Genomic DNA, 24144 nt, shown 5'->3' on the forward strand with positions numbered 1-24144 from the left:
AAAGTTCCACTAAATGTGCTTTTGAAGCTTCTTTTCACACATTTTTTCGGTGCTCATTCCTTCTACAGCTCTTGTTGACCATGGCTACATTGGAAATAAGGTAAAGCGTATTTAAGTGATTCCTCCATCAAGGAACCACTTGCATCCAATTTGTCTGATAAGCGTTCCCATTTTTGAAGCAACAAGCGTAGCCAGAACGCATCCTGACATGTACGGTAGCTGCTAGAGCCTCCCAGATCCAAACGCTCACTGGCACCAAGTCACGACCTCCTTCCAGTTTTGTGTTAATAACGCCAACGTCTGTTTACTTTAGAAGCAAGTACTGGCCTTAAAACGCCAACTACAGATAAAACTTTCGGAGATACCAACTACATCAATGCCTAGAGTCCTATGGATGGAAATAACCCTGTCAGCCACTGAGAACATCGACACCACTATGAAGGGCAAGGGTTCCGACTGCAAAAGTACAAATCGCACTTAGTAAATTTTCTTACCGATACCAAAACGACTGCATGGTACGTATTTCAAGTTCGTGCAATTACACTTTAACCATACGCTGAGAACTGTGATAAAACTTCTAATTCAGTGCATAACTTAACCATAAATCGCCGATATCTGAGAAAAAACACAGCATGGCATCTGATCAGCAGCAAGTTTTAGAAATCAGTAGATCGGCGCACACAAATACGTCGCATTCAAAAGCGCACAGACACTAGAAAGAGCCGGCTAGTAGCAAGATGATATTGCTCGGTGAGCTCAGAAGAGAGGAGACACGAGGGACGGAGGAGTCAATCCTCGCATCATGGTGAGAGCCGTCTGCGTTGCGTGAAATCGTGGTATACGGGAGCTGTGGACGGTACGTGTTCATCAATGGCAGCCGCAGCGGCGTCTAATCGAATACGGATCTCGTCAGTCATCTCGAACATCATATCACCCTCATCTACCGCAGCCGCCGCCTTCTCAGTGAGTGCATTAGAGACGTGCGTCCGACTGCCACCGCCACCGGCAACGCTGTGTCCAATCAGGCTCATACCTGTTACACCTGGCCGCGGTACTGGAATGGATCCGATGATGGCGTCCTCGTCCGCCAGGCTCTTCTCTGAGTCCTCCGGAGAGGTGGGGATGTGCTCGAAACCATCCTCATCCGATTTATCGCTCGTGCCGTGCGCGTCGTCAAAACGAAACTCGCCGTCCGGGTTCGTGTATGCTGAAATTTGCCATAAAAAGGAGTTAATTATATTCTCATCACTGCACAAGACATCTGGGGATGACAAAACTAACTATATCCTGGAAGAATGAAACATTACCACACTGTAACATTAAACCTTATTCAAGTGGAAAGGCATAGCACTTTTGTCTTACTTTGGGAGCCAAAATACCGTAAATGCGGTAACCTTTTCAACTACACTTATTTCCATTATTCATTTCACAAGGATAATTATATAAAGCGTACGAAAATAGCCTTCAAGTTCGCCGAATGTCAGAGAAGAAAACTGGCGAATTGGATATTAATCGCCAATGTCCCAGTGTAACATTCAGCTTGACGCATAAATGATTTTTAGGGAAGAAAATGTAGGTTACATCACAGTCAACTTCAAGGCTACGCAGGACTTACGAAAGAATTGTTTAATGCCTGCACTATATCTACTGAATGGAACAAATGAATACCCAGGGTTGCACAAGTTGGCCACAAAATACTCGTTTATTTTCATATTGAGGCAGAACTACAAAAACAGTGAAGTCAACGAGCAATTAACATCAGCTCATCATTCCAAATGGTACTGCATTACTACTGGCACTCAAAGAGTAACAGTGGATTTCACACTCAATTCAGACTAAGTCGTGGATTTTCCGACCAAAGCAAAGTATAAACTTAGTTTGTGAATAATGAACAACTACATTGTTTGTTGGATGCCCTGAAAAGACTAGTGCAACAATGACCCTTACATGGAAAGCGAACACACGCTCCCTCCAGCAAACATTTCACTCTATATTCTCTGCTCGATCGCTGATCTCCTCCATTTATCACTGTAAGTCTGTACCATCCGTGTAAAAACAACTTTGACTCCAAACAGACCAATTCTCTACAGGCCAATCAGCTATAACTCGGGTACTGATTAAAAGTGAAGAGACAGCATGAATGAATTACGTTAGGCAAAAGGAGCATTGTGCTGTAGGCATGAACTCGATTTCCCCCTTTTTCCAACAAGTTGGGGTGCATGCATAATGATGCGTAATGTTCGAGCATAAGGCAAACTAAACGCTCAGATTAAATGCCCTAGGGAGTCGAATCTTCATCTACCAATCATTTACTTAATTACCGTGCTTTATCTGATGGACAACGATCCTCGTAAACTGACCACCAGTATTGGTATGTCCCAATAAATTTTAACAAGTCGACTAACGATTACGCATTTATCCTTGCTAACAAAGTTTACAGGCAGTGCTCACCTGCTTTAGTCCTTCATGTAGTGCAAAATTATTCAAATACATTATGAAAGACATGAATAAGAGCTCATCGGACGCTACCAGTTCAAGTGCTACAAGTCATCTAGGCGGAAATGAAAGCAGAAATCCAAAACTCTCGACAACTTGGCATAATTTAGCACTATACTCGCAAAAAATGGGGCACAAAGCAGTTAAAGCTCGGTGTTAATTCAATTATTTGATAGATCCCTGCATGGCTACTCAAATATACCTAATAAAACAGCTCGATGCTTTGTGAAGTGACGTACAATGAGGACTAAATAGAGTGAAATTGATACATAACTTATCCAGTGTGCGAGGAATGACACGGAAACAGTAGTTTACGCTATAAGGCCTACTTGCCTTAGGGTTATCAAAAGACCTAATCGCTAAATCAAATATATTTTTAAATAGACATTTTTTTCTCAAAAATTGGATGATGAAGGACCTGGCGCTTAAAGTAACCGGAGCGTGCGGACATCAGTGCAAATGAAACCTTAGACTCTTGCAAAATATCCAATGCCCTTAAGCCTATCAGTTAAATCTAATCTCGACAGTTAGGATTGTTTTTAAGGCCAGTTTATTAAGGTCATGGAGAAATTATTAAAATACAACGGTTGACGAAATGTTGAGATGAAAAAAGTACCTGGATCAGGCGGCGAGGGGGTGCGTTTGTCTTTGGGAAGGACAAATTTGGCAGTGGTGTTCGGAGGTGGCGAAGGCGTTCTCTGACGCGGCCTGCTTTCTCCTGAGGAGATAAGGAACGCTCCCGAGGCTTTCAACTCGTCGTGAGCATCCAAAGCGGCCTTGAGGAGGCGTTGGTCCGTCTAAGCATAAAAACAACAGATAACGATTTCTAAACGTTGAAGAGGGATTAGAAGAGGAGGCGGAGCTACCTCCATTTGAGGCCAAGGACCAAACTTTTCCAACAACCTTTCCCTCTCTGATGCAGCAGAGATAGGTGCATCTCCACGAATATTTCCAGGAGTCTCTGGATCGAAACGATCAAGCTGATTTTGTAGGGAGGTTACAGGATGAGCGGGAGGAACAAGACCTTGTAGTGTGGAGACAGCAACCTTGCTAGTCAAGTTGTACACTGTCATGAGGTATGCTGCGACCACAGCAACATTAGCAGACATGCCAGATTCACTAACGACGGAGAAAAGATAGAGAATACCGATTTCCCACCAGGCAGGTTAGGTGAAATAATTCTACAAAGTACGATAGTCATATTTACTCGAAATATGACTATAAGACAAAATAGTCAGCAATTCAATAGAGGAAATGGGGTGTTAAATTAAATAAAACAAAAGAGTTGACGAGTGAAGAATCACTAAATTATAGTAGAATCAAAACTTGCCATAAAAATGTACAATAAGGCTGAAAGGGAGACAGTTTGGCATCACAAGTTCGATACGCACCTGTGAACGAGAACATTTCCGCTCTGCATTCGTGCAGCATGGATGAAGTCATTTGTTTGGGGAATCACTCTGAGCAAACACTTACTAGCTGGTTTCCCAACATAGACTTTGAGGTACTCGTATTTAGACAGCTAAAACCCAAAAATTCGACTCAATAAGACAAAAATACTAAATTGCGGTCCTAATTTTGCAAAGGCATTTCAAAGAGAATTCAATTAGAGAAAAGGGTTATTTTACAGTCAAACAATGCAGTAAGATAATGAGAATGAACAGACCAATCATATCAAAACCTTATTCAGACAAAAAAATTAAACTATAACGACCGGAAAATACCCCACACATAAGGCCTGAACTAACAATCAATTTCTTACCTTATTTATCTCGGCTTCGGTGCTCTGAACTGTAAGTATATGAGTTATGCAGTTAGCAATAAGTTCGCCCTCGTCTCTAGCATTTTCGTTACCCCCGATATAAAGATGGGGAAGAACTTTGGTCATATTCCCACCCATCTTACTATTTTCGGACCTGAGCCAATGACGCCAGCTGGCGAACCTAGGAAGGAAAGGAGCACCGAACCAACAATCTGACCTTAAGATATGATATTTAATGAAACCAAACAACCAATTCAGAATTTTTGTAAACACATAGCAAAAGAAAGTAGCAAAGTTTTGTTTAAATATCTTGCATGTACCTAATTAATTGCATAGACTTGTGCGTGTACCTGCATTCCAGATAAAAAGCATAATTTGACTATACATAAATGGGAGTTTGTTATATGAATAATTAGCGCAACAAAGAGCATCTGCATCGCAGAGCTAGTGCTAGCAATTGTCACGTAAACCGTTTGCGATCCGAAGCAAGTGAAATTGGATTAGCTAGGTATACCCCTATTTTACAGACAAAATGCAAATATGCTCCCTTTTGTTTTTTGAAGCTGAAGGTAAAGTAACACCTTGAGGTTCCTTTAGGGATGTGTATTGTAGGTGAGAAACTGTTTTACTCGGCAACTCTCTCTTCCAGTAAGCTTCAGGTCATCTTTTGGCCTTCTTGCATAAATAAGCCAAACTACTTTCTTTAGATTTATTAACTTGCTCCGAGGTTTTAGTTCAATGTTTTTAAATGTTATTAAACAAACTAATATCAAGTAGGTATCCTATGGCTCCTACTGATGTTCTTCTGCACATCATAAGATTTGTATTGGACTAAGATAACTGCTGGATGACTAACAAATCATATTTGCCTCCAGATTTTTTATTTTTTAAGAACAAAATATCACTTAAGCATATTTATGCCTTTATCAGCATTTATTTTATACAATGATGTGGACAGAATAATAGTGAGGGCCAAGATGTAATTGTAGAGCTCCGATTCTCCCCCAAGATATAAGAAGGCACAATACCCCGGCAGAATACATATATTTGACATAGGGTGGGACTTGGACCTGCTAGCATGGACCGAAGGCTAGCCTACCTGCAGAAGGTACAATGGGGGAGTGCCTAAATGCTCCTTTTACAAAACTGTGAGTTAAACGAACAACTAACTTATTGCCACATGAAATTAGAACAAAATATGTATTGTCGATGTTTAGAAGCTATAAGGAGGGAACTATTGGCATGATCTGGAAGTCATGCCCCCCCCCGTGGGAAGTTAAAAACTGACCAAACCATTACAGTAGTATTTTACACAAAAGGCACTATCCAAAACATGACTTTTCTTAAAGTGATGGACTAGAAAATAGATTTTTTATCGAATTTTATGTCCGTAAGAATGACGAGTCGTTTAAGTGTTAAAAATACCGTTACAAACTACTCATGATCGTGACCGTAGTGTAATTGTCAAGTTCAAATTAGAACTTGATTTACTTAGGTCATGCGTTAGTCTAGCCTTATTCACCCTCATGACGAGCTTTCTTCGTCTCCCTCACTGATTTCCAATTCCAATAACGGATTTGCAGAGAAAACAAGGCTTGTTTAAAATTAGGAGGCGCAAATTGGGATGTACAGGCTCAGTAGGGATTAGAGGTTCCCATTCTCTTTAAAGTGAGACAATGACTCTGCAAATATTCTAGAGTACATGTACATATGTAAATTGCTCAATGCGTTGGCAATTTATTGGCAAATTTTAACCTATGTGGAGTGTTTAGGTGGTGCATGGGGGTTTCAGTCGTTTAATTGAGCAATTTGTATTCGATTACATTGTCTACTGTGTTTGACTACGCTAGTCGAGTAGTTTTGTACCCGTATTCCGCACATCGCAGGATCAACGACTCATTTAGACCTATGCCGGCATCCGTTAACTTCTACTCCCCAACAGAGAGCTGTTAATGTGCGTTCGAAAACTCTTCTAGCAAAATTAAGAATCTAAAATAAACAACAAATTCTATGCATTTCGCCAACTAGCCTTTGTGAGTGAAATGTATTCAACAGATATTTGCGGTGCCTTGAACAATGACGCCCTGAACGTTGCGTAAAAGTGCGACCAAAAACCGCAATTCAGGCTTGAAGTCGTCACCAGTTCAAATGCGCAAAGTGGGGCGGTCATAAAAAGGCGCCTCTACATTCTTAATCAGGTCGCTTTGGTGGAAAGGGTTTCATGTGACATACTTCATGGCCACCGATGACTCCAACCCAGAGGACCACGTCTTACCACAACGTAGAAACTCCCTCTGCTACGTAACCCGATTCGGTTCCAAGGTGGAGACCGTGAAGCAAAGGGCAGTCTATGCAGTGACTACAGAAGCCACGCAAACTGATCTTGATGCGGAGATGACGAAAGGTTTCCTTCTCCTCAAACAAATCCTGCTAGAACTTACTAATAAGCGAACGCCTTGACAAGGACATTCGTCTCCTCCAACTATCTTCTCTCCACTGAAACCTTGTAATTCATAGTCTGTTTCTCTGTAATTTATGCAAAATATATCATAGTGATTGCTTTGGAATTCTGTCTTTGTTGTCGATCGGAGCTTTGCAAAGATGACCGTTATAAGGAATGCAAACAGAAGCACTATGTAGTCTTGGTCGAGCCACTCGCGTACCTGCCTTCCTTAATCCTTTACCGATGGCCTATGCTGTATATCATCTTATAAAGAAGAGAGAAGACATGATACTCGTGCAGAATATGCATTGGCGACGTTCAGAAGGGCTTGGTGGGGTACTAGCCAACGGACAGAAATGCAACGGCCATGGGCTTCAGTGTCCGCTCAACCAAAGCGAAGAGTTAAAAGAACAATCAAAGTTTTATATCACAGTTAGCTTTTGTGGCATGGATAAAGCAAAAACCAGCCCCACAATCCGTTAGTGCGAGACCTTCGTTACAAACTTTGTACAGACCTTTGCAACTTTATCGCATCAAATCATTAATTGCAGCATAATACCCCTAAAAGCAAACACATATTTTGACTTTATATTCTGTTTAACTGCATGTCTAGCTACCTAGAAACTTCAGTATCCCTGGCCCGCACTTGGGCCAGGAGACGTGCTGCACTAGCTATTCGGAGACTTACACTGCCCTTTGCACAACCACAATAAATCTTCCGCCTTGGTGATATGGCCTATTTCAACTTTGGGGAAAACTTTGCGTGATGTTTAAAACCCTGTCAACAGCATTTGAACTCATCGGGTGACTGATAATCGCTGCGAAAACGCTGAAAATTACTTGTTTGTGCTTTTTTGCATGAATGATGCAAGCACAATCAGGACAAAATATTTATTAGCTGATTACGTTGTTAAACGACCTTAAACAAGCGTTAATTTAACTGCACCACAATTAGCATCGGTAATCTACTGCTATTACCGGAGAGATATAAAGGCCCCATGCTATTAGTTTGCATAACTAGCTGTGACAGTCTCACTCTTGAAATCAGTTAAAATTAATTTAATGGATAGACAGATGTGGTGCGCAGAGTGAAATTGTACGGATTCAGCGATGGATGTGGAAAAGTTGGACGGATCTACTGCCTTTGATTTTAAGCGTGCGAATTGGTCAAGGGTACTTTGATGGCGCGGCATTGCACAAATTGGAACTATTTGGTAAACTACAAATCATTAACTTTTTTAATTTGTTCCTTGAAGTGCAAACAGTACCTTATCAAATGGCGTGGCACATTCACTGATTTCCTAAAGTTTTAAGGCATCACTGAGCAGAATTGCCTGAGGTTTAAAAAATTTATTGTCGTTTTGATCAGTAGCCTATTTATATAAATAGTGTAAGGATGTGTATTTTAAACAATACGATAAAAATTGATGGAGGATGGGTAATAAATGGGGTAAGAATAGTGCGCTTGTGGTACTGAACTGATTTACGTCAGTTCGTGTTGCTCATGATACATTTTATTTACCTTTATAATCACATGTCACGTTTTGCTCTATTGTTTTTTACGATTTTTATTGTCTTAATTGTTATGCAGGAACAAAATTGATTTCCTTCTAAAGTGTACCAAAATATCTGCTTTAAGGCGGAAGTGGGTCTGATATCTCTTTATAAACTTTATCAGTTATTTATTGACCTGAAGCCGAAGGAATTGGAATAACTACCTTCAGCCGCGTATTCAAATCACACGGCTCGCTTGCGCTGGGTGGCTCGTTTCGCGCGTTAAGGTTTTGGAAGATTGGCTTTTTGATTGCCATTTCTCTCATTACTTGGGTCGAAATGCAGGTGGATGAATCATTAAACTGTTCAACAGTGAGTGATCACCTCAGTAGTTTTTATCCAAATTGATTCCTTATTATTACCATGGTTTATTAGTGCTCTTCTACCTTACTTGGCATTATTGGGTGACAGCGACTGTATCGATAGCTGTGCTGTATTTCGCAAATGAATTACTCTTTGTGCTCAAGTTTTTTTACCCAGGCTTAGCAATGGGCAATTTTACATTGGAACGCTATCTACTGCGCACACCAACTAGCTAATGCTCCATATGTCTGAAAGCAGATTTTTGTTTTGCTTTTGACTCTTTTTACGTCCGGCAATAAATTAGACATCTTGTCTGCCATAATACGATTGAGACGAACCATTTTTTACTTCAGCCTATGGGAACTCTAACACCCACATCTGCATCGATGGCGGTAGACCCTTTATCTTCCTTTGTACAGTTCCAGTCCGCTTCCATGTCACAAATTCCCTGTAATACGCCTCAATTTTCGAATCCCTCTACAGTTTCCTCCCTTGTTCCCGGAGCCGGCACCCCGTATGCGGGTTTAAGTCAGGAGCACTTTGTTCCCCAAGCTCCCGTTTCTATGCCCCACTTGACGGGTGGACTGCCCGGCTCCACTGACCTTCTTGGTCAGCAACAGGCTCTTGCCATCAACCCCACCTCTCTCATGCAATATTTCCGAATTCGCACCCTACCTCTCACCCGGAAAGTCATCCGCGAAGGCTGGCTCATGAAGAGGGGTGAACACATCAAAACATGGCGCCGACGATACTTCATTCTCAGAGAGGATGGTACCTTCTATGGATATAAAAATATTCCAAGAGTAAGCCATATAGAAGTATTGGAATTATTTCTTATGCGTGGCTGTTAGACCCTCATTGAGTTCTGTAAAATCTTGATAAAATTCACCTGATTTATAAGAGTACTTGTTCGCCTTTTTGTTGTTTATTTCATTTATTACTTCCTATTTTGACATTTCTAAATGGATATAAAAGCTCTGCAGAGGTGAGCGGCGTGGATGTTTTCATTTTATTGTAAATTCGTTTAAGAACTGGTTGTTTGCAGTCTTAAAAACTCAATATGTAAATGCTTTGAGTAATTCACTAACATAAATGGTACTACTTTAGTAGAGCAATGTAGAATTTCCCTTTTTGGCGTTCATTATGTTATCGGTGTCCTCTGTTTGAATTCTACCTTTACCTTATCATTATTAACCGGCAATATGATACATTTTCTCCCCAAATCGGAAAAGGATTCCTTACGTCGATTGCAATTGATATTTTCCTCTCATGTTTTCATAACCTTCACTTTGGTGGGGAAGCCTTGTGAGTTTCATTTATTTTTTGTAGGACAACCTAGAGCAACCACTAAATAATTTTACCGTTCGAGACTGTCAGATAATATGCCTGAACAAGCCCAAGCCCTACACAATCCTAATGCGAGGTCTCCAGTGGACGACAGTGGTGGAGCGATTGTTTTTCGTTGAACACGAAGTCGAACGCGATGAGTGGATCAGTGCCATCCAAATGGTCGCCAACCGACTTCGCTCTGAAAATGAGGCACCCACAAGTGTTTTCAAAGTCGATTTCGCTGAAGACGTCGTCATTGATTTTCCTCAGAGGTGGGATATTTTGTAAAACCTATTGTGTGCATGGTGAATCATTCACTCATCTCTGACTAGAACTATGCGTATTTTAAGTAGCTACATGCAGACTTTTGAAATAGATCAAACTGTCTTGTATTCCCATGCCATCATTCGCTAGCCTAAAATGATTAAACCTTAATTTTTAGGCCACCTAAGCGTTACTCCACTGACGACTTTGAGCTTTTAAAGGTGCTTGGCAAGGGAACTTTCGGCAAAGTTGTACTTTGCAAAGAAAAGGAGTCCGGCTGCTTCTACGCTATGAAAATCCTTAAGAAGACCGTTCTAATTGAGGTGGTTTGATTTTTTCTACTTTGTATCAAATTCTACTGAATTCTCTTTTTTGTTTATATTAAAAGTATGTGAACCGGTAGGTTGAGATCACCTTTGTAATTTGACATTCTCCAACGCACTGAAATAAGTTGCATCAAGTGATTTTGTACTTTTTTAGCTTGTAATGCATTGTTATAACTCACCTGTTAAACCGCTTCTCCATACACCCAATTAAATCCCTTGACTCACCAAGCACTGATTAAAAACTAGGTTTTGTTATGCAAGTAGGATAACCTTGTTTAATTCAATTTGATGTTCCCACTTCTTGAAATCTTATTCCAAATCCTGTGCTGCTGTTGCCTCCTTTTATCTTTAAGATGTAATCAACTTGAAATCCGCCAAGCTAAACAAGTTGTCATTCCACTCTGTCATTGGGTGTCAAAGTTGTAGCCTTCTTGACTTCTTACCTAAGCTCTTGGTGTTTATTTGACTTGTGTCCAGGCTCCTTAAACGCAGTTCAGGCCGGGTTGTATTAGGTGCATGGGTTATTTCCGATGCGAAAAACCGTTATCACCTTGAAACCCTAAATACGTCGACACACCCCGCGATCACATGCATCTAACACTGACATGAGTTACGTGGATGCGGTGTTGTTTCGATAACCCTCCCTCCTATGTGGCTGCCGTTTTGGCTTCTGGTCCAAACCCACCAAAGTTATCAACTATTCTTTGGAAGCACATGTTCTCTTGAATGATAGGCGTACGGTTTGAGAAAAGGAGCATATTCTGGGTGGACCTACGATCTTTAGCCAGCCACGCATAGTTTAGTTCTTATCGAGGTCAATGTTCAAGTCGGGCTCTACCAGTCAATTTCCATCGTGACCTTATGCGCAAGCATGTCCTCGAGGCCTCGTGTCTACACCATCGAAATAACTCTCAGTCCAGTCCAAGAAAAAACTGCCTATCTTCATCGGATTTTTATAATTCTCTCCGTAGTTCCGTTTAATTTAATGTTTACCTTGGCATGTATAAACGTGTAGTGGGTTTTGCTCTTTTGGTCTTTTAAACTCAATTAGTCATTAACTCTCTGATTCTAATATTTTTCCATATCTCTTTGTTGTTAGTTCAGGGTTCTACTGAAATTAAATTGTGCCACTTAATCTGCGTTAATAACTTCGCTGTATTCGACAGTTATTTCACTGTCTGGATCAACGTGTTTTTACCCGACGATCATGTTGCTCATACCTAATCCAGGAAGAAGACCCAAGGTACACGTTCTTATCAAAGAGTATTATCATGCCCGTCAGACGTGGAAAGCGCGTCCACGTACGTAGATGAGGCTGGTTTCGTCATCGTCTAGGTAAGCAAACCGGGTAAAGCAGTGATAGTTTACCTGCATCTAAGACGTACAATCTTGGAGCGTTTTGACGAATACTTACCCAAGAATTTGGCATTCTTATTCTATAGAATTTGATCTTTTACCTTCTGTCCTCACGGTGAATTGAATGGGATGGATTTACCTACTTCGCGTTGTGTTGTTGGAGCCGCCGTATTTGAATTTAGGCGTCCTTTCTATTATCACCAAAAGCCAGGGATTATGCAGAGGCTTCATGCAATCGCACCTCCAAGAATATCCCACTGTGGTTCACTTTACCCGAAGGCTTGTTCGGTTTTAACAGTCTTTTTTAGTCTATTTTTAGTGTTACCCCTATCATTAATTGCGTTTACAGCCCCTATAGTGTCTGGCGCATGTCTGCTCCGCAGCAAAATGACTGTGTTGTTAGCATCTGAGAGCGAAAGCCCAAGCTTAGTAGTGCAGCACAACAACCTACATTTCTGAGTATAATGCTAACTTTCCTCATATTAAGTGTCATTGTTGCTCATCGCCTTTTTCAAGAAAGAGGAGGTCGGTCACACACAGACAGAGCATCGGGTGCTGCAACTCAATCACCATCCCTTCATGACGCAGTTGAAGTACTCCTTCACCACACGGGACCATATCTTCTTCGTTATGGAGTACTGTAATGGCGGTGAACTCTTCTACCACCTCTCGCGAGAGCATGTCTTCTCCGAGTCGCGGACACAATTCTACGCCGCCGAAATCACATCTGCTCTTGGATACCTACATAGTCAGAACATCGTCTATAGGCAAGTCATTGGGCGGGAATACTTAAAAATTCGTGACCATTTTCGACGCGTAAACAACTATCCTAAACCACGCCTTTCATCATCAACCGATTCTGATGCTACTAGTCATTCAAAACAAATTGACGGATTAAGCAGGTAGATAGGGTTTGCTCTCTGTAGCCTGCACAGTCCGAATGTTTCCAATTGGTAAGGATCCATCACTGCCTAGTCACCGAACGTGATGCTCATCGGAGCTTTTAGTTTGTAATCTATGATGCTTTCAAACGCGTTCCTCGGCTTGCAGTTGCATATTTTTGGATGCTGGCTCCGTCGCAGATCAAACCGGAGTGTCAATCGCGTTTAACTAGTCATGTTGCTGGTGCCAATCAAGTTTTGTCCTGCCACATTTGGTCCTCTTCAAAATTGAGCCATGGAAGTCCTGAGTTAAGACTCACGTAGATAGCGGGTTCGCCTCAAGCAGGAATATTCAACTTTGATCGTTTTACTACATTTTTTAAATAGTCAGTTTGAAGGAATGGATGCGTTTCCTTTGAATAAGTCAAGTAGTCACGTTTGTACACTGTCATGATACAATTTGTCGTAAACGATTAATGGATCATGACACACAATCGTCCGATACAACGGCTGAATGAATTACCGAAGACGGGATGTTCTTTAAAAGGACTAACGTTCGTTCAACTTCTCATAACCGTGCTTATCTCTACTTGTGATACAGAGACCTGAAATTGGAGAACTTGTTGCTGGATAAGGATGGTCATATCAAGATAACCGACTTCGGGCTGTGCAAGGAGGACATAGGCTTCGGCTCGACCACAAAGACCTTCTGCGGCACGCCTGAGTACTTGGCGCCGGAGCTGCTCCTGGACAATGACTACGGACTCTCTGTGGATTGGTGGAGTCTAGGCGTCGTCATGTACGAAATGATGTGCGGTCGACTGCCTTTCTACTCCAACGAACACGAAATCCTCTTTGAACTCATCCTCCAGGTTCGCATGCCTCCGTTTTTGGTCCTTTTGCTGTGCTCGCGTCCACCACATCAGTTTATCGATTTCCCCCTATAGGAGAGCGTAAAGGTGCCGGACAACCTAAGTCCTGTGGCGCGTGACATCTTAATCCGCCTCCTCATGAAGGATCCAGCCGAACGACTTGGTGGGGGCAAGGCGGACGCCATTGAAGTCATGGTGCACCCCTTCTTCGAGTCTATCTCCTGGGATAAACTGATCCGCAAGTACGTGTCATGCTCACACCGTGGTCAATGGGTGAAACTTATTTTGTTGGTTAAATATCCCCATTTGCTGTGACTGTGGCTTGTCTGCCTTAGTGTCCTAGATCCTAGTGAATTCTTAACCGGATAAGCGGTGGGTAAAGGGTTCTCGGCAGACGTCTTCATTGGCTGCACTGGGGGCTGGGTAGCAGGAAGTGTCGGAGACCAGATACGAGCTCAAAATCGCGCCGAAGTCCGAGTCACTCGGTCAGCTTAGCCACGCTTACTTATAGTGGCCAGTTGGCCTTGGACCTAGAGTGATTATTAGCGTAATTACCGTCCTGCTAACGCGATCCCAGCCAATCAGAGGGAGTCTGGCAAGAGGCGGCTTCTAGAACTATTCACAAAAGTGGGAACTTATGGGGATTTTGAAGAAGAATGTTCTTCAGGAGTTGCAGCAGGCATCCCTGTGTGATGGTTGGTTAATCGTGACATGGAATCTGAATGATTGCTTTATTTTTTTTTAATGTAGGTGTGCGTGTGTGCGCGTTCGCACGTGGGTGTGATGCGTCAACGCGACTTCCTGCAGAAGTGTTTTCCATTCACACGTCAAGTTTCCACTCCACTTATGCGTGCATATGTGAATGTGTCTGGTGATGAGTATTTGAGCCATTAGGGATGCCAAAACGCAGCTCAGTTTTGTTCTCACTTGTCAACTAAATTGCGCCTTTTAAAATACAGAAAACCCAGTATGTAAATTCAGGTAGCATTTTTATCACTTTGCCTGTGCTGTTACCTACAAGATCTCATAGTTCAAGGTAGCATCTTGGTTCCTTCATTTTAAACACACAAAGATTACAAAATGTGGAGTTGAGCAGCATGACAGTCCAAGTGCGACACCACGTTGATCCTATTTGTCATGTTTCTAGTGATGTAGCAGTTACATAAAGGCAATCAGGTCAGTAAGCCAGCCTTGCGGGGCAAAAATAGCGGCGGTACATTTGCTGCTGAGCAATAGCAGTAACAGTGACTTAAATAACAGTATCAAGAAGAAAGGAGGTGATAAAGATCAACATTATTTGCTGTCAGTAATTCATTGTCCTCTGTGCTATTCGATTTGTGGTGCCTTAGCGGATTATTTTCTTAACTAGGTTTTCTTTCTGGATGCGCCTGTCATTGTTTCCTAGCCAGCATGCTAATGTGGCCTAACACCTGCGTCAATCTGTTTACTTCTTAAACTGCATCACTTTCCACTGGCTGGTAATGTATCTCGTCTGCTATGGTGTGAAATGGCAGCATTTGGGATGGCAATTCCAGCAGTTCCCGGTCTGGCTGTTCCCATTTTCGCGTAGCCTGTTGGTCTGTCCATCTCTTCTCATTAGTCTCCTTTCGTATGTCTTCTTGCGGGACTATTTGGGATGCACTTTGGACTATTTATTGATGCGTCCGTCGTTTATTGAATTGACAGGGACATCATACCGCCGTGGAAGCCGGATGTGAACGGTGACATGGATACCAAATACATTCCCGAGGAGTTCCAGAGGGAGAACGTGGCAGTTACGCCACCGGAGAAGAGCGTGTACTCCGACTTCCTTGATCAGCCCTACTTTCAGCGCTTCAGCTATCATGGCAGCCGACAGAGTCTCAGTCGTCAAAGTGTTCTCAGCTTCGGAGACAATGGCTCTATACCTGAAGGCGCCCTTCCCAACTGACTCTCCCACTCTCTCCTCTGCGTGTGTTAGCCTAAAGTCACTTTGCTCTCTGTTTAATTCGGAACACGTGAGCGCAGTAGTTTCGATATTTTTTAAGGTTCATTGTCATCTAGTAGGCGGTTTTATTTTCCAGTTAGAAGGTAGGCGATTCTTAGTCTGTTTTTGCATTTATCCTCATGTCTCATGCGTTGCGTTTCTGGCAATACAGATTGTAGTCTCTTTTCACTACCGTCATCAACTAGCTTTAAAATTGTTTTTTTTTATTTAAAGTGGTGCTGCCAAAGTTACCGAGACCTATCAATTTTCTTATAGGCACTCGTGAGCCATTCTCATTATCCTTGCATCATGTCTATGTTCAAGAAGAATGCGTAACAGTTTCTGGTTTAGCAAAATGTCTATGTGCAATTTAAATGACCTTGTTTTTCTCCTTGATTCTTTGAGGGCTCTCAAGGTGGGTAGTAGGAAGGAGTTCCGTGAATTGGTTCATATGTTGCATTTCATTACACCCTTACCGATAAAGATTGAGAGTTTAAAGAACTGACAGAGTCGGAGTTTACTGTCACTTCGGTAGTTCTCGACCGCCTTTCGAAATTCTACCTTTACCATTTCCTAATTCCAACTTCTTTTCTCATTGCAGAAAGGCGCAAGGTTTGACTGTTTATATCAGGGGGACTTTTGGAGGTAAGGTGCACTGCCGGTGTGTGTATGCATGTATTTTGCGTGTTCTCTGACGAAATCTGCGCGTTTAATCCACTAACTCAAGTGGTAATAGCTCTCAGGAGTCCCTCCGTTGAGTTAATGGAGATGCTAGCAACAGTTTTCAATCCGAGAACCAACGACCCTTACCAACACACACCTCTTTTTTGTTTCTAGGCTCCTTCCCGGCGGACGTGATCACAGGTAGGCTCTAAGACGCTTTGCCTCCAACCACCTTTTTTGCTACTTAAGGGTATTCTATTTGATGTTAGGTAGTGTTTTTCCAGTGCATCTGTACCCAAGGCTTTTCTGAGGAATGTCTTTAAGAGGCTCTCAGATGCCACAAATTGGATGCGACTTCAAGATCAACGATTCGCTGGCTCTATTTTTGCATGTGAATTTACACTAGTGCGAACCACCACAAGCCTGTTCTGTTGCCGGACAACAACAGATGCGTAAGACCGCCTTTTTCTGTTTTGTAGTTCGTCGCATTCAACCAAATTCCCGTGCGTCGCAACTCAGACAACAACCCAGCTTCTCTCCGTCATATATTCGGACATGATTATTTTTCTCCCCCCGGTCAACTGTTTGACTCGTGCCTGCGTGTCTCATTCGTGGAAATCACGGTCATCTCGCACTGTGTATCTCTCTGTCTCTTCATTTCGCTCTCCATCCCTGTGACCTGGCATTTCTCTTGTACCATTGCTGACGGGGTTGTTCGCCCTCTGCTTTCTTCACTACCACTTTGGAACGTTTAAATCTCAGTCCTGAGTTGTTTTGGCAATACTGATATTGCTAATAAAGAACATATATACTGCTGTATCCACTACCTTTTTGTCTCTGCTCTTCCCCTCATCGTTCATAATGTACACGCATGTTCGATCATCCTTATCCTGTGCTGCTGTTTTGCGTCGTTTAACCAGCGAAACTGCGCACTCGCTAACTGTGTGTGTGTGTGTGTGTATGCTTGTGAATTGCCCACCCTGTCACACAGGGGAGGTATAAACGCACACAACAGTTTAGTGATTTATTTCATGCTTTTTTATGAGGATTTGCTTTTATCCCGTGGATTGTCATCTGAGCGTGTCTGCTTTCCACGTGTGTTAACGAGGTTATACTGGACGTGCACAGACACCCACTGCCCTGTAGTTTATAGGCGACCCAAATTCAAACCTCCTAGCTCTTTGGTCCGGTCCTCCCCTCTACAGTCGCCACTTTGAACCATCTGACTAAACACTTGAGTTGGTGCCTGTCATGTGTGGCGATTCCCGTGCAGTGGGTTGACCATGTGATGTGGCTTTGGATTTACTGGAATTGGTGACGCGTCTGCCGCAGTTCCTTCCCCTGTTTTGCCCAGTTTGTCCCTCAAGCGCCATTGATTTATGCCGCCTTTCCAATGTGTGTGCGCTCTAGCTTTCGTGTTTTTCCCTGTTATGAGTTTGGTGTGTGTTGTGGCGTTTATGCATCCTCTGTGTGTGCTTGGTTTCCATGCTTGTGCATGGGAGCTATCTTCACGCGTCAAAACAGCTGCTCCCGCCTCCTGCCACACGTCAACGAGTCTCGCCAAAATCCACAGACGTTATTTGCAAATCGGGCACTCCTATTTTAGTCTCAACAGTTTATCACTCACATTGGCCCTTTTTTATTGTATAATTCGAACTAGATTTTCGTTCTTAAAATACCCTCGCTTGTGAGCCTCGCTTAATGGCCCTATTTCCAATCCGCCTACCGAAAGCACTTGTCTTGCAGTCAAGTAGTCAGGGTTCGGTCTTGTTTATGTTTGTGGGCAGATAGAGCGTATCGTTAGACATCCACTGGTGTTTTGTGCTAGACAGGAATGTATGTCATTTCAGGATACTGCCATTTGCTGTTATGTCCTCATTTATTTTGTCTGGTTTACAAATTCCATAGAGTAAATATTGGGACGCGTTCTTTGAGGAACCTTACCACTGTCTGGCCGTGTAAAGATTTTGTTGTCAAACGTTGTTTTTGCGACAAAACATTTGTTCACCCAGGTTGAAGGCTTATTTTATCACTTGAAACAGGAAACATGTTAAATAAATCTATCACTTCTGTGTTTCGCACTATGGTCCTGGCAGTCAGCGTTGAAGCTGCGCGCTGTCACGAAGCGACAGCGTTGGGGTGTATTGTGGATGCCATTTCTCGGCGTTCAGCTTTCATTCCTTGTGTGCGTATGGGCAAAGAGTGTTTTTCATCAAGGAATCTGTCACTGCGCCAACTCAACAGTTGTTTGAACTTCAAAGGGAGTTGCTCACGTGTTCTGGACCACTTTTTGCGTGAAACATCCTGGTTCCGTTTATCCAACTCTTTAGGCACCCAAAGGGGATCGCTTTTTGCATAATTTATCGTGCGTGATTTATAGCGCTTTAGCTAGTCGTTTGCCTCTTCTCTCCGTGTGTATGCATGTGTGCAATAAATGGGCGTGCATTTTAAAGGACCCGGGTCTTTTTTCCAACTTATTAGGCTGAAGTATATCAGCTGTATTTTCGTGTGTTTTGTTTGAATATTTGATGTTTCTTGCAATCGAATAGAATTTTTACTGGTTCTGCTATGGCTTTCAGATAAATTGCGATGTCGCTCAGAGCCTTTTCAAAACTGCGCATTCTGCCACTCTCCGCACTAAGGTTGGCCCAGGGAAGTGTTTCATTCCTTCACTCCTCAACTCTGCCCGTTCAGTTCTCTAAGGTAAGCGTGTGTGTTTGTTTGTGGATGAATATTTGGGAATAAGTTATGTGAAACGGATAGTTCTTTGTTGAGGTTATACATTGGTCTGTCATTTCTTCGTGATTTTACTGGTCGCGACTAGTGTGCACATCAATCTTCTGGTGTGCCTGTCAGTCTTGTCCTCAACCGTCGACGGTGTAAAATTTCCCCAAGCGCCTTGCAGACATATGCCGTCAGTCTTTGCTCCCCTCCCACTTTTCTTCCCTAACCCATGTAAATGTCGAATCAAGCTGACATGTTTACCCGGAGATGGTTTTTGATGAAAACCATCGGCTACGAAAAGGAAAGGATTGCCGTTAGCAATTATTGTTTTGCACTTTTGGCAATTCCTAGCAAGCCGCAATTTTTCACGTTCCCCCTTGTGTAGTAGCGCGCCTATTACGTCGATCTCCTTGTATTTTACTCTTGCCCTGTGTAAACATTCCACAATAACCCACGCCTCTGATTAGTCAAACTCCGTCCACAAGGTTACACAAAGCCTTCTCAAGGTCGTGCTCTCATTGGCTTTCACCTCCCAGGACATAAATCTCTTTGAAGCAGGAGTTATAAGGCAATTTCCTGCCTAATGATTTTAAGCCATGTGGACTGTTGGGCTTTTATTCGATTTTTTTGTTAAATACTTCTAAATTAAGATTAAGGAAAGAAAGGCGTAAGCTCTTTTCATTCTCAAGTCTTGGTTACATTTGGCGATCAGGCCTTAAAAACAGCCACTAGAGAAGGTTTAGTCCTGGCACAACTGTCGGAAGCTGAGGTTACATTATTTATGATAATTTTCCTTTTGTTCTAGTGATAAGTTATTTCAGTCTCTGCATTAATTTCCCTGAGTTTTTTGTGTCAATCAGTTGCTCTTATAACCTGTCAACTTTTCGACTTGAAATGAAGTCCAAGAGTCGCAGTATTCCTCCCAAATACTGTTACTTGGACGCTGCAACTAAAGTAGTTGACAGGTAGGGCTGTGCGTTCTCTGGTTGCTTTGCGATTCTCTACGTTTTTTCGTACACAAGATTGCCAATGTTTTAGTGCATTCTGGGTGGATTTAGATGTCACACAAACTGTTTTCGAGTGTCAGTGCTGACCATATAACCTTGAAATTTTCACTTCCTACAGTCTTCCACACTAAACGATCCTCGGGCCTCTGCTTTCAAGGCAGAGTTCGCGATGAGACTTTAAGGGGGTCGTCTATTTAGGAGTGCGGATCGGAGCTACATTGGAAGTGTTGAATTACAAGGGATTGTTGAGCAACAAGAATTATTACTCCATTGTTTTCAAGATTACTAGGGCGTTTATGGACACGATAATTTAGTGAGGCACATTTTCCTGGAATTTCACTTACTCATCCCAACTTTTTCGCCTATTTACCTAATTTGTAACCAAGGTGCATACTGCCGTTTCAACACTCCGTTTTGTAAAGTACGAACCCTTAAGGCAGTAAGTCCATTCCATGCTGATCATGGAGACTGCAACCCAAGTATTTGTCTGTAAGGCTATGCACGAGTCTTTCCAGAGCTCCTGGAATTTGTGCCTTTTTTTCGTGGGTAGTCAGACCCTCGGTGCTGCTGCTACCACCTGTTTGCGCTCTGATGTTTATGGTAATGGCCTTTCAAACTTATCACCATGACAGCTCATTCTGAAAACATTTTTCAACTCAAGTAACTTCCGTGTTTTCGTGCCAGTGCTAGCACTCTATGAAAAGGCAGTGATCTCCCCTGATTTCTAACACTTGAAGGAGGATAATTTTTCAAGACAACAAGATTCTTGAAAACTTAAATCTGTGTGTTCAGTAAGAGTCGTAGCTGTTTTAACATAAAGTGTAATATTTTCAGTTTTTGTAGGTAAGACAGCCAGCGTTGCATTTTAGCACTTTTTCGAGTGTTGTCGAGTGAACTCGAGGGTGACACATATTCAGAACCTTTGAAATTTATTACCGATGTGAAAGCCTTATTTGGACACATTTTTCATGAACGTTAACACAGTCACTTTTGTATTTTCGCGTTCATCATTTTAATGTCGAATTTTTAAGAAAAGCATTCTTTGAGCTGCGACTAAGGGCGGTGGAATCTAGCACTTGTAGCGATTCTGCCCTTCAAAAGTTAGTATCATATCATTGGAATCGACATGATCCTTGGTCCCTCTTGTCTGTCTCTACAAGAACAAATATGTTAGTCATCGTCTCTCTCATGTCTTCAAACAGTTAACGTCAGTGTTGTTTTAAGAGTATGTATTTTGAAGGCAATGGCTCTACGCAAGACTGACCGTGTATAACGAAACCCAGGGGTCCTAGTGTTTCGCTGGAATGCATTCACTTCAGCTTGAAGAACTTGCATACCCAAGACCACTGTTGCAACATTTCGCCTTATTTCCAGTGCTGCATTACTATTTACGTGCTCAACCTTGGGAAACTGCGATTCTTTTGAGCCACGACCGCGAACTAAGATCAGAAATTCAATGACGATGATGGGCACTGAAATTCAAGTGGCTCTTAAACGGCATCCAGAACGCCAGAACCAGTTACTCGTTTGGATCGTGGAATCCAGTAGCCTTATTGCACTAAAACTCTTGAGTAGCAATTGCGAGAGCGTATTCTTTTAGACTGTTCGGCCCACATTCGCGGCTCTACCGACGCGCATTTCCGTTCGTTCCTCCTCAGAGGCGTCAAGTCCTCCAGAACTGGACAAGGCGCTCCGCAACCGCCTTACGGAACTGACGACTCGCACACGCGTGGTGGTCCTCATGAAGGGCGATCCGATGGAACCACGCTGTGGTTTCTCCAACGCTGTTTGCCGCATCCTCGAGGCGCACGGAGTTTTGGGCAAGCATGACCCCGCCACCGATGCACCTCTTCTCTCATCCTTCGACGTGCTCTCCGACTCCGAGGTCCGCGAGGCCGCCAAACTCTTCTCTGATTGGCCCACCTTCCCCCAGGTCTTTTTTGACGGTGAATTCATTGGGGGATGTGATATCCTCCTCGACATGCACCGGTCTGGCAAACTGGCTGCCGAGTTGGAGCGACGCGGAATTGGATCGCTGCTTACTGAGAGGGAGAAGGGGAAGAAAAATTAAGATTCTGCCAAATCTTCTCTATCACCTTCGTTGTCTCTGTAGACACAACAGTCTTCTCTGTTAGGGTTGTTTTATATTAGTTCATGGCATAGCTTTTAAGTAGACTTTTTAATTGTGGAGTTATCCCATTAGTACAGTCGCATCTTCTGGTGCTCTACTTGAAACTTTAAGCTCCACTGAACAAGTTATAACTGTGACCTTCTAGGCACCTTGATTGCGGCGTCTTAATTATGTCTTCTTGAAGTCTCTTCGTGTTGCAACACTTCAAATCCAACCCAGTAGCGTCTTAAAGGATGACTAGCACCGTGTCTCTTGCTCCATTGAGGCCATTTCACTTTAAAGGCACTTGCAGCACGTTGTCTAGACAATTGGATCGTCATGGGGATGAGTGGTAAATTTTACCCAAAAATGGTTGAAATCTATGCCAGGACTCTTGACTGTCTCTACTCCAGTATTGTCAATAGGAGCGTGTGGGAGTGCAAGGTTTTGTTGTGTCCTCGAACAAGACGCAGACGCGATTGGGTGAGTTGCCATTCCTCAACCCTCTCACCAATCTCAGACATGATTGTTCGTCGCCTAACGACTGTTTTGTTGTTAAGTTCTATTGTATGACTCTTAAATGACCTCTACTCAATATTTATTCGCGATTTCGAGTGCTCGCCTTAAATCATACCTATCACAGAATTTAGTACGTGAGTCCCTCGGGGGCGATCAGTTGGACCCTCCTAAGTAAAACTTCTTCATTTAAGTGCAATTTCTCATTTGATATATGTTGCTTCCTAAGAATGGCGGAACCATATTTATGATCCTTTTTACCGTCCGCATGGATCTGCCAACTCGCATGCAAGATCACAGGTGTAACTGCTTTGCAGAATAGCCACCGAGTCGTCTCGGCACAGCCACCCTTGCTGGCTCTTGCAAAATGCAGACTGACGGGTGAATTTATTATTGGCGGCGGAGATGGGCTGAGGGTTGGAGAGAGGTGCGCCTGAAGCAGAAGAAGAATGGTGGTTTTCGCATCAAAGAGCGTGGGCATGGTAACGCGGTCGATTGGAGTGCCGAGTGGGTTCTACGTATTAGTTGGAACGCAAATCGATGCGCTGTGCAGCAGCTCCTTAACGCCTCCTAATCTCTCACCGACCTCTTGCCTTCAATTTTCTGGGAGTACTTTGTTACTAAGGTCCAGGGCACGGCATTGTTGAGGGAGGATGTCGGATTCTACGGGGTAATGACTTCATTAATTGTGCTCTATCTGATTTTAAAGTTGTCGCCCTGGCATTATTAATGCTTTGTGGGCACTGAAGGCTTTACCTCTGACTTCTGCTGTGCGGCGTGTTCTCAGGACCACGCCAGTAGCCTCCAGCTCTTACGTGCGTTGGCAATACGTATTCTGCCCTAGTGTTAGAGCATCTTTCGTCTTTTGCGAAGCCTTGGGACGCTACATTGGTAGCAGTGAAAAGTAAACCCGATCTCGAGGGACAGCTACCGTGGTTTGTAATATCTGACGGTAAACCTTGATGTGGCACAAGAAGGGTATGTGCTGCGGGTGGGCGAATCTGTGACGATCCCCAACAGAAGAGTTGAGCATGACGCCTACCTTCGGCAACTACCCCACTTTCCTGTTCTGCAGGAAAGCTACTAGCAACTGGATCGACAGTAGCCGTGGCCGTGAGCCATCTGGAACTGTTTGTTACGGCGACGTCAACGGCACCTATTTGAAAATGCCAATCAAGTGAGCACGAGACACCTGCTCCACCTCTCTACCGGCTAGAGAGAACCCAGATGGATATCTGGGTATCGGTGGAGTGGGAATAAGAAGGCAAGGAGGAATAGATGCCAAAACTTATTCCCGCGAAACTATTTTAGATCCAGTCCCTTGTTATCGTTTTACTCTGCTTTTCCGTAAATGTTCCCACGACTAGCGATGGGCACACGAACTGGCCAGCACGTTCTCTCCTCCACCAATACAGTTTCCAAACAGGACAAGCAGGTTTAATGGAATTTCCACGAAGGAATAATGACCCTGCAATCAGAAATCTTCTCTGTTGCACGCAAATTCCATGTCTGCCACGGTTGGTTCGTGGGTTTTTTTCCTTACAGCACCGATTACGTTGTAGTAGGCGAAAC

General features: G+C 43.1%; 3 protein-coding genes across 3 annotated transcripts; 2 read left to right on the forward strand and 1 right to left on the reverse strand. All coding sequences in view use genetic code 11, as the record gives it.

The window, feature by feature from the left end:
- Positions 1-800: 800 nt before the first annotated feature.
- Positions 801-3605, reverse strand: EGR_02612 (jnk stimulatory phosphatase-related protein; the record flags this gene model as incomplete). Its single annotated transcript, XM_024491861.1, has 3 exons — positions 801-1207; positions 3113-3293; positions 3363-3605. 3 exons carry the CDS (start codon positions 3603-3605, stop codon positions 801-803), a joined length of 831 nt encoding a protein of 276 aa, XP_024353676.1.
- Positions 3606-6493: 2888 nt separating this feature from the next.
- Positions 6494-15516, forward strand: EGR_02613 (RAC serine/threonine-protein kinase; the record flags this gene model as incomplete). Its single annotated transcript, XM_024491862.1, has 8 exons — positions 6494-6662; positions 9042-9361; positions 9888-10159; positions 10330-10474; positions 12350-12735; positions 13316-13586; positions 13662-13828; positions 15273-15516. 8 exons carry the CDS (start codon positions 6494-6496, stop codon positions 15514-15516), a joined length of 1974 nt encoding a protein of 657 aa, XP_024353677.1.
- Positions 15517-18804: 3288 nt separating this feature from the next.
- Positions 18805-22017, forward strand: EGR_02614 (Glutaredoxin-related protein 5; the record flags this gene model as incomplete). Its single annotated transcript, XM_024491863.1, has 2 exons — positions 18805-18918; positions 21547-22017. 2 exons carry the CDS (start codon positions 18805-18807, stop codon positions 22015-22017), a joined length of 585 nt encoding a protein of 194 aa, XP_024353678.1.
- Between the last annotated feature and the right edge of the window lie 2127 nt (positions 22018-24144).

Source organism: Echinococcus granulosus, assembly GCF_000524195.1.
Source record: "Echinococcus granulosus chromosome Unknown EG_S00012, whole genome shotgun sequence".
In the NCBI taxonomy this organism is placed as follows: domain Eukaryota; kingdom Metazoa; phylum Platyhelminthes; class Cestoda; order Cyclophyllidea; family Taeniidae; genus Echinococcus; species Echinococcus granulosus.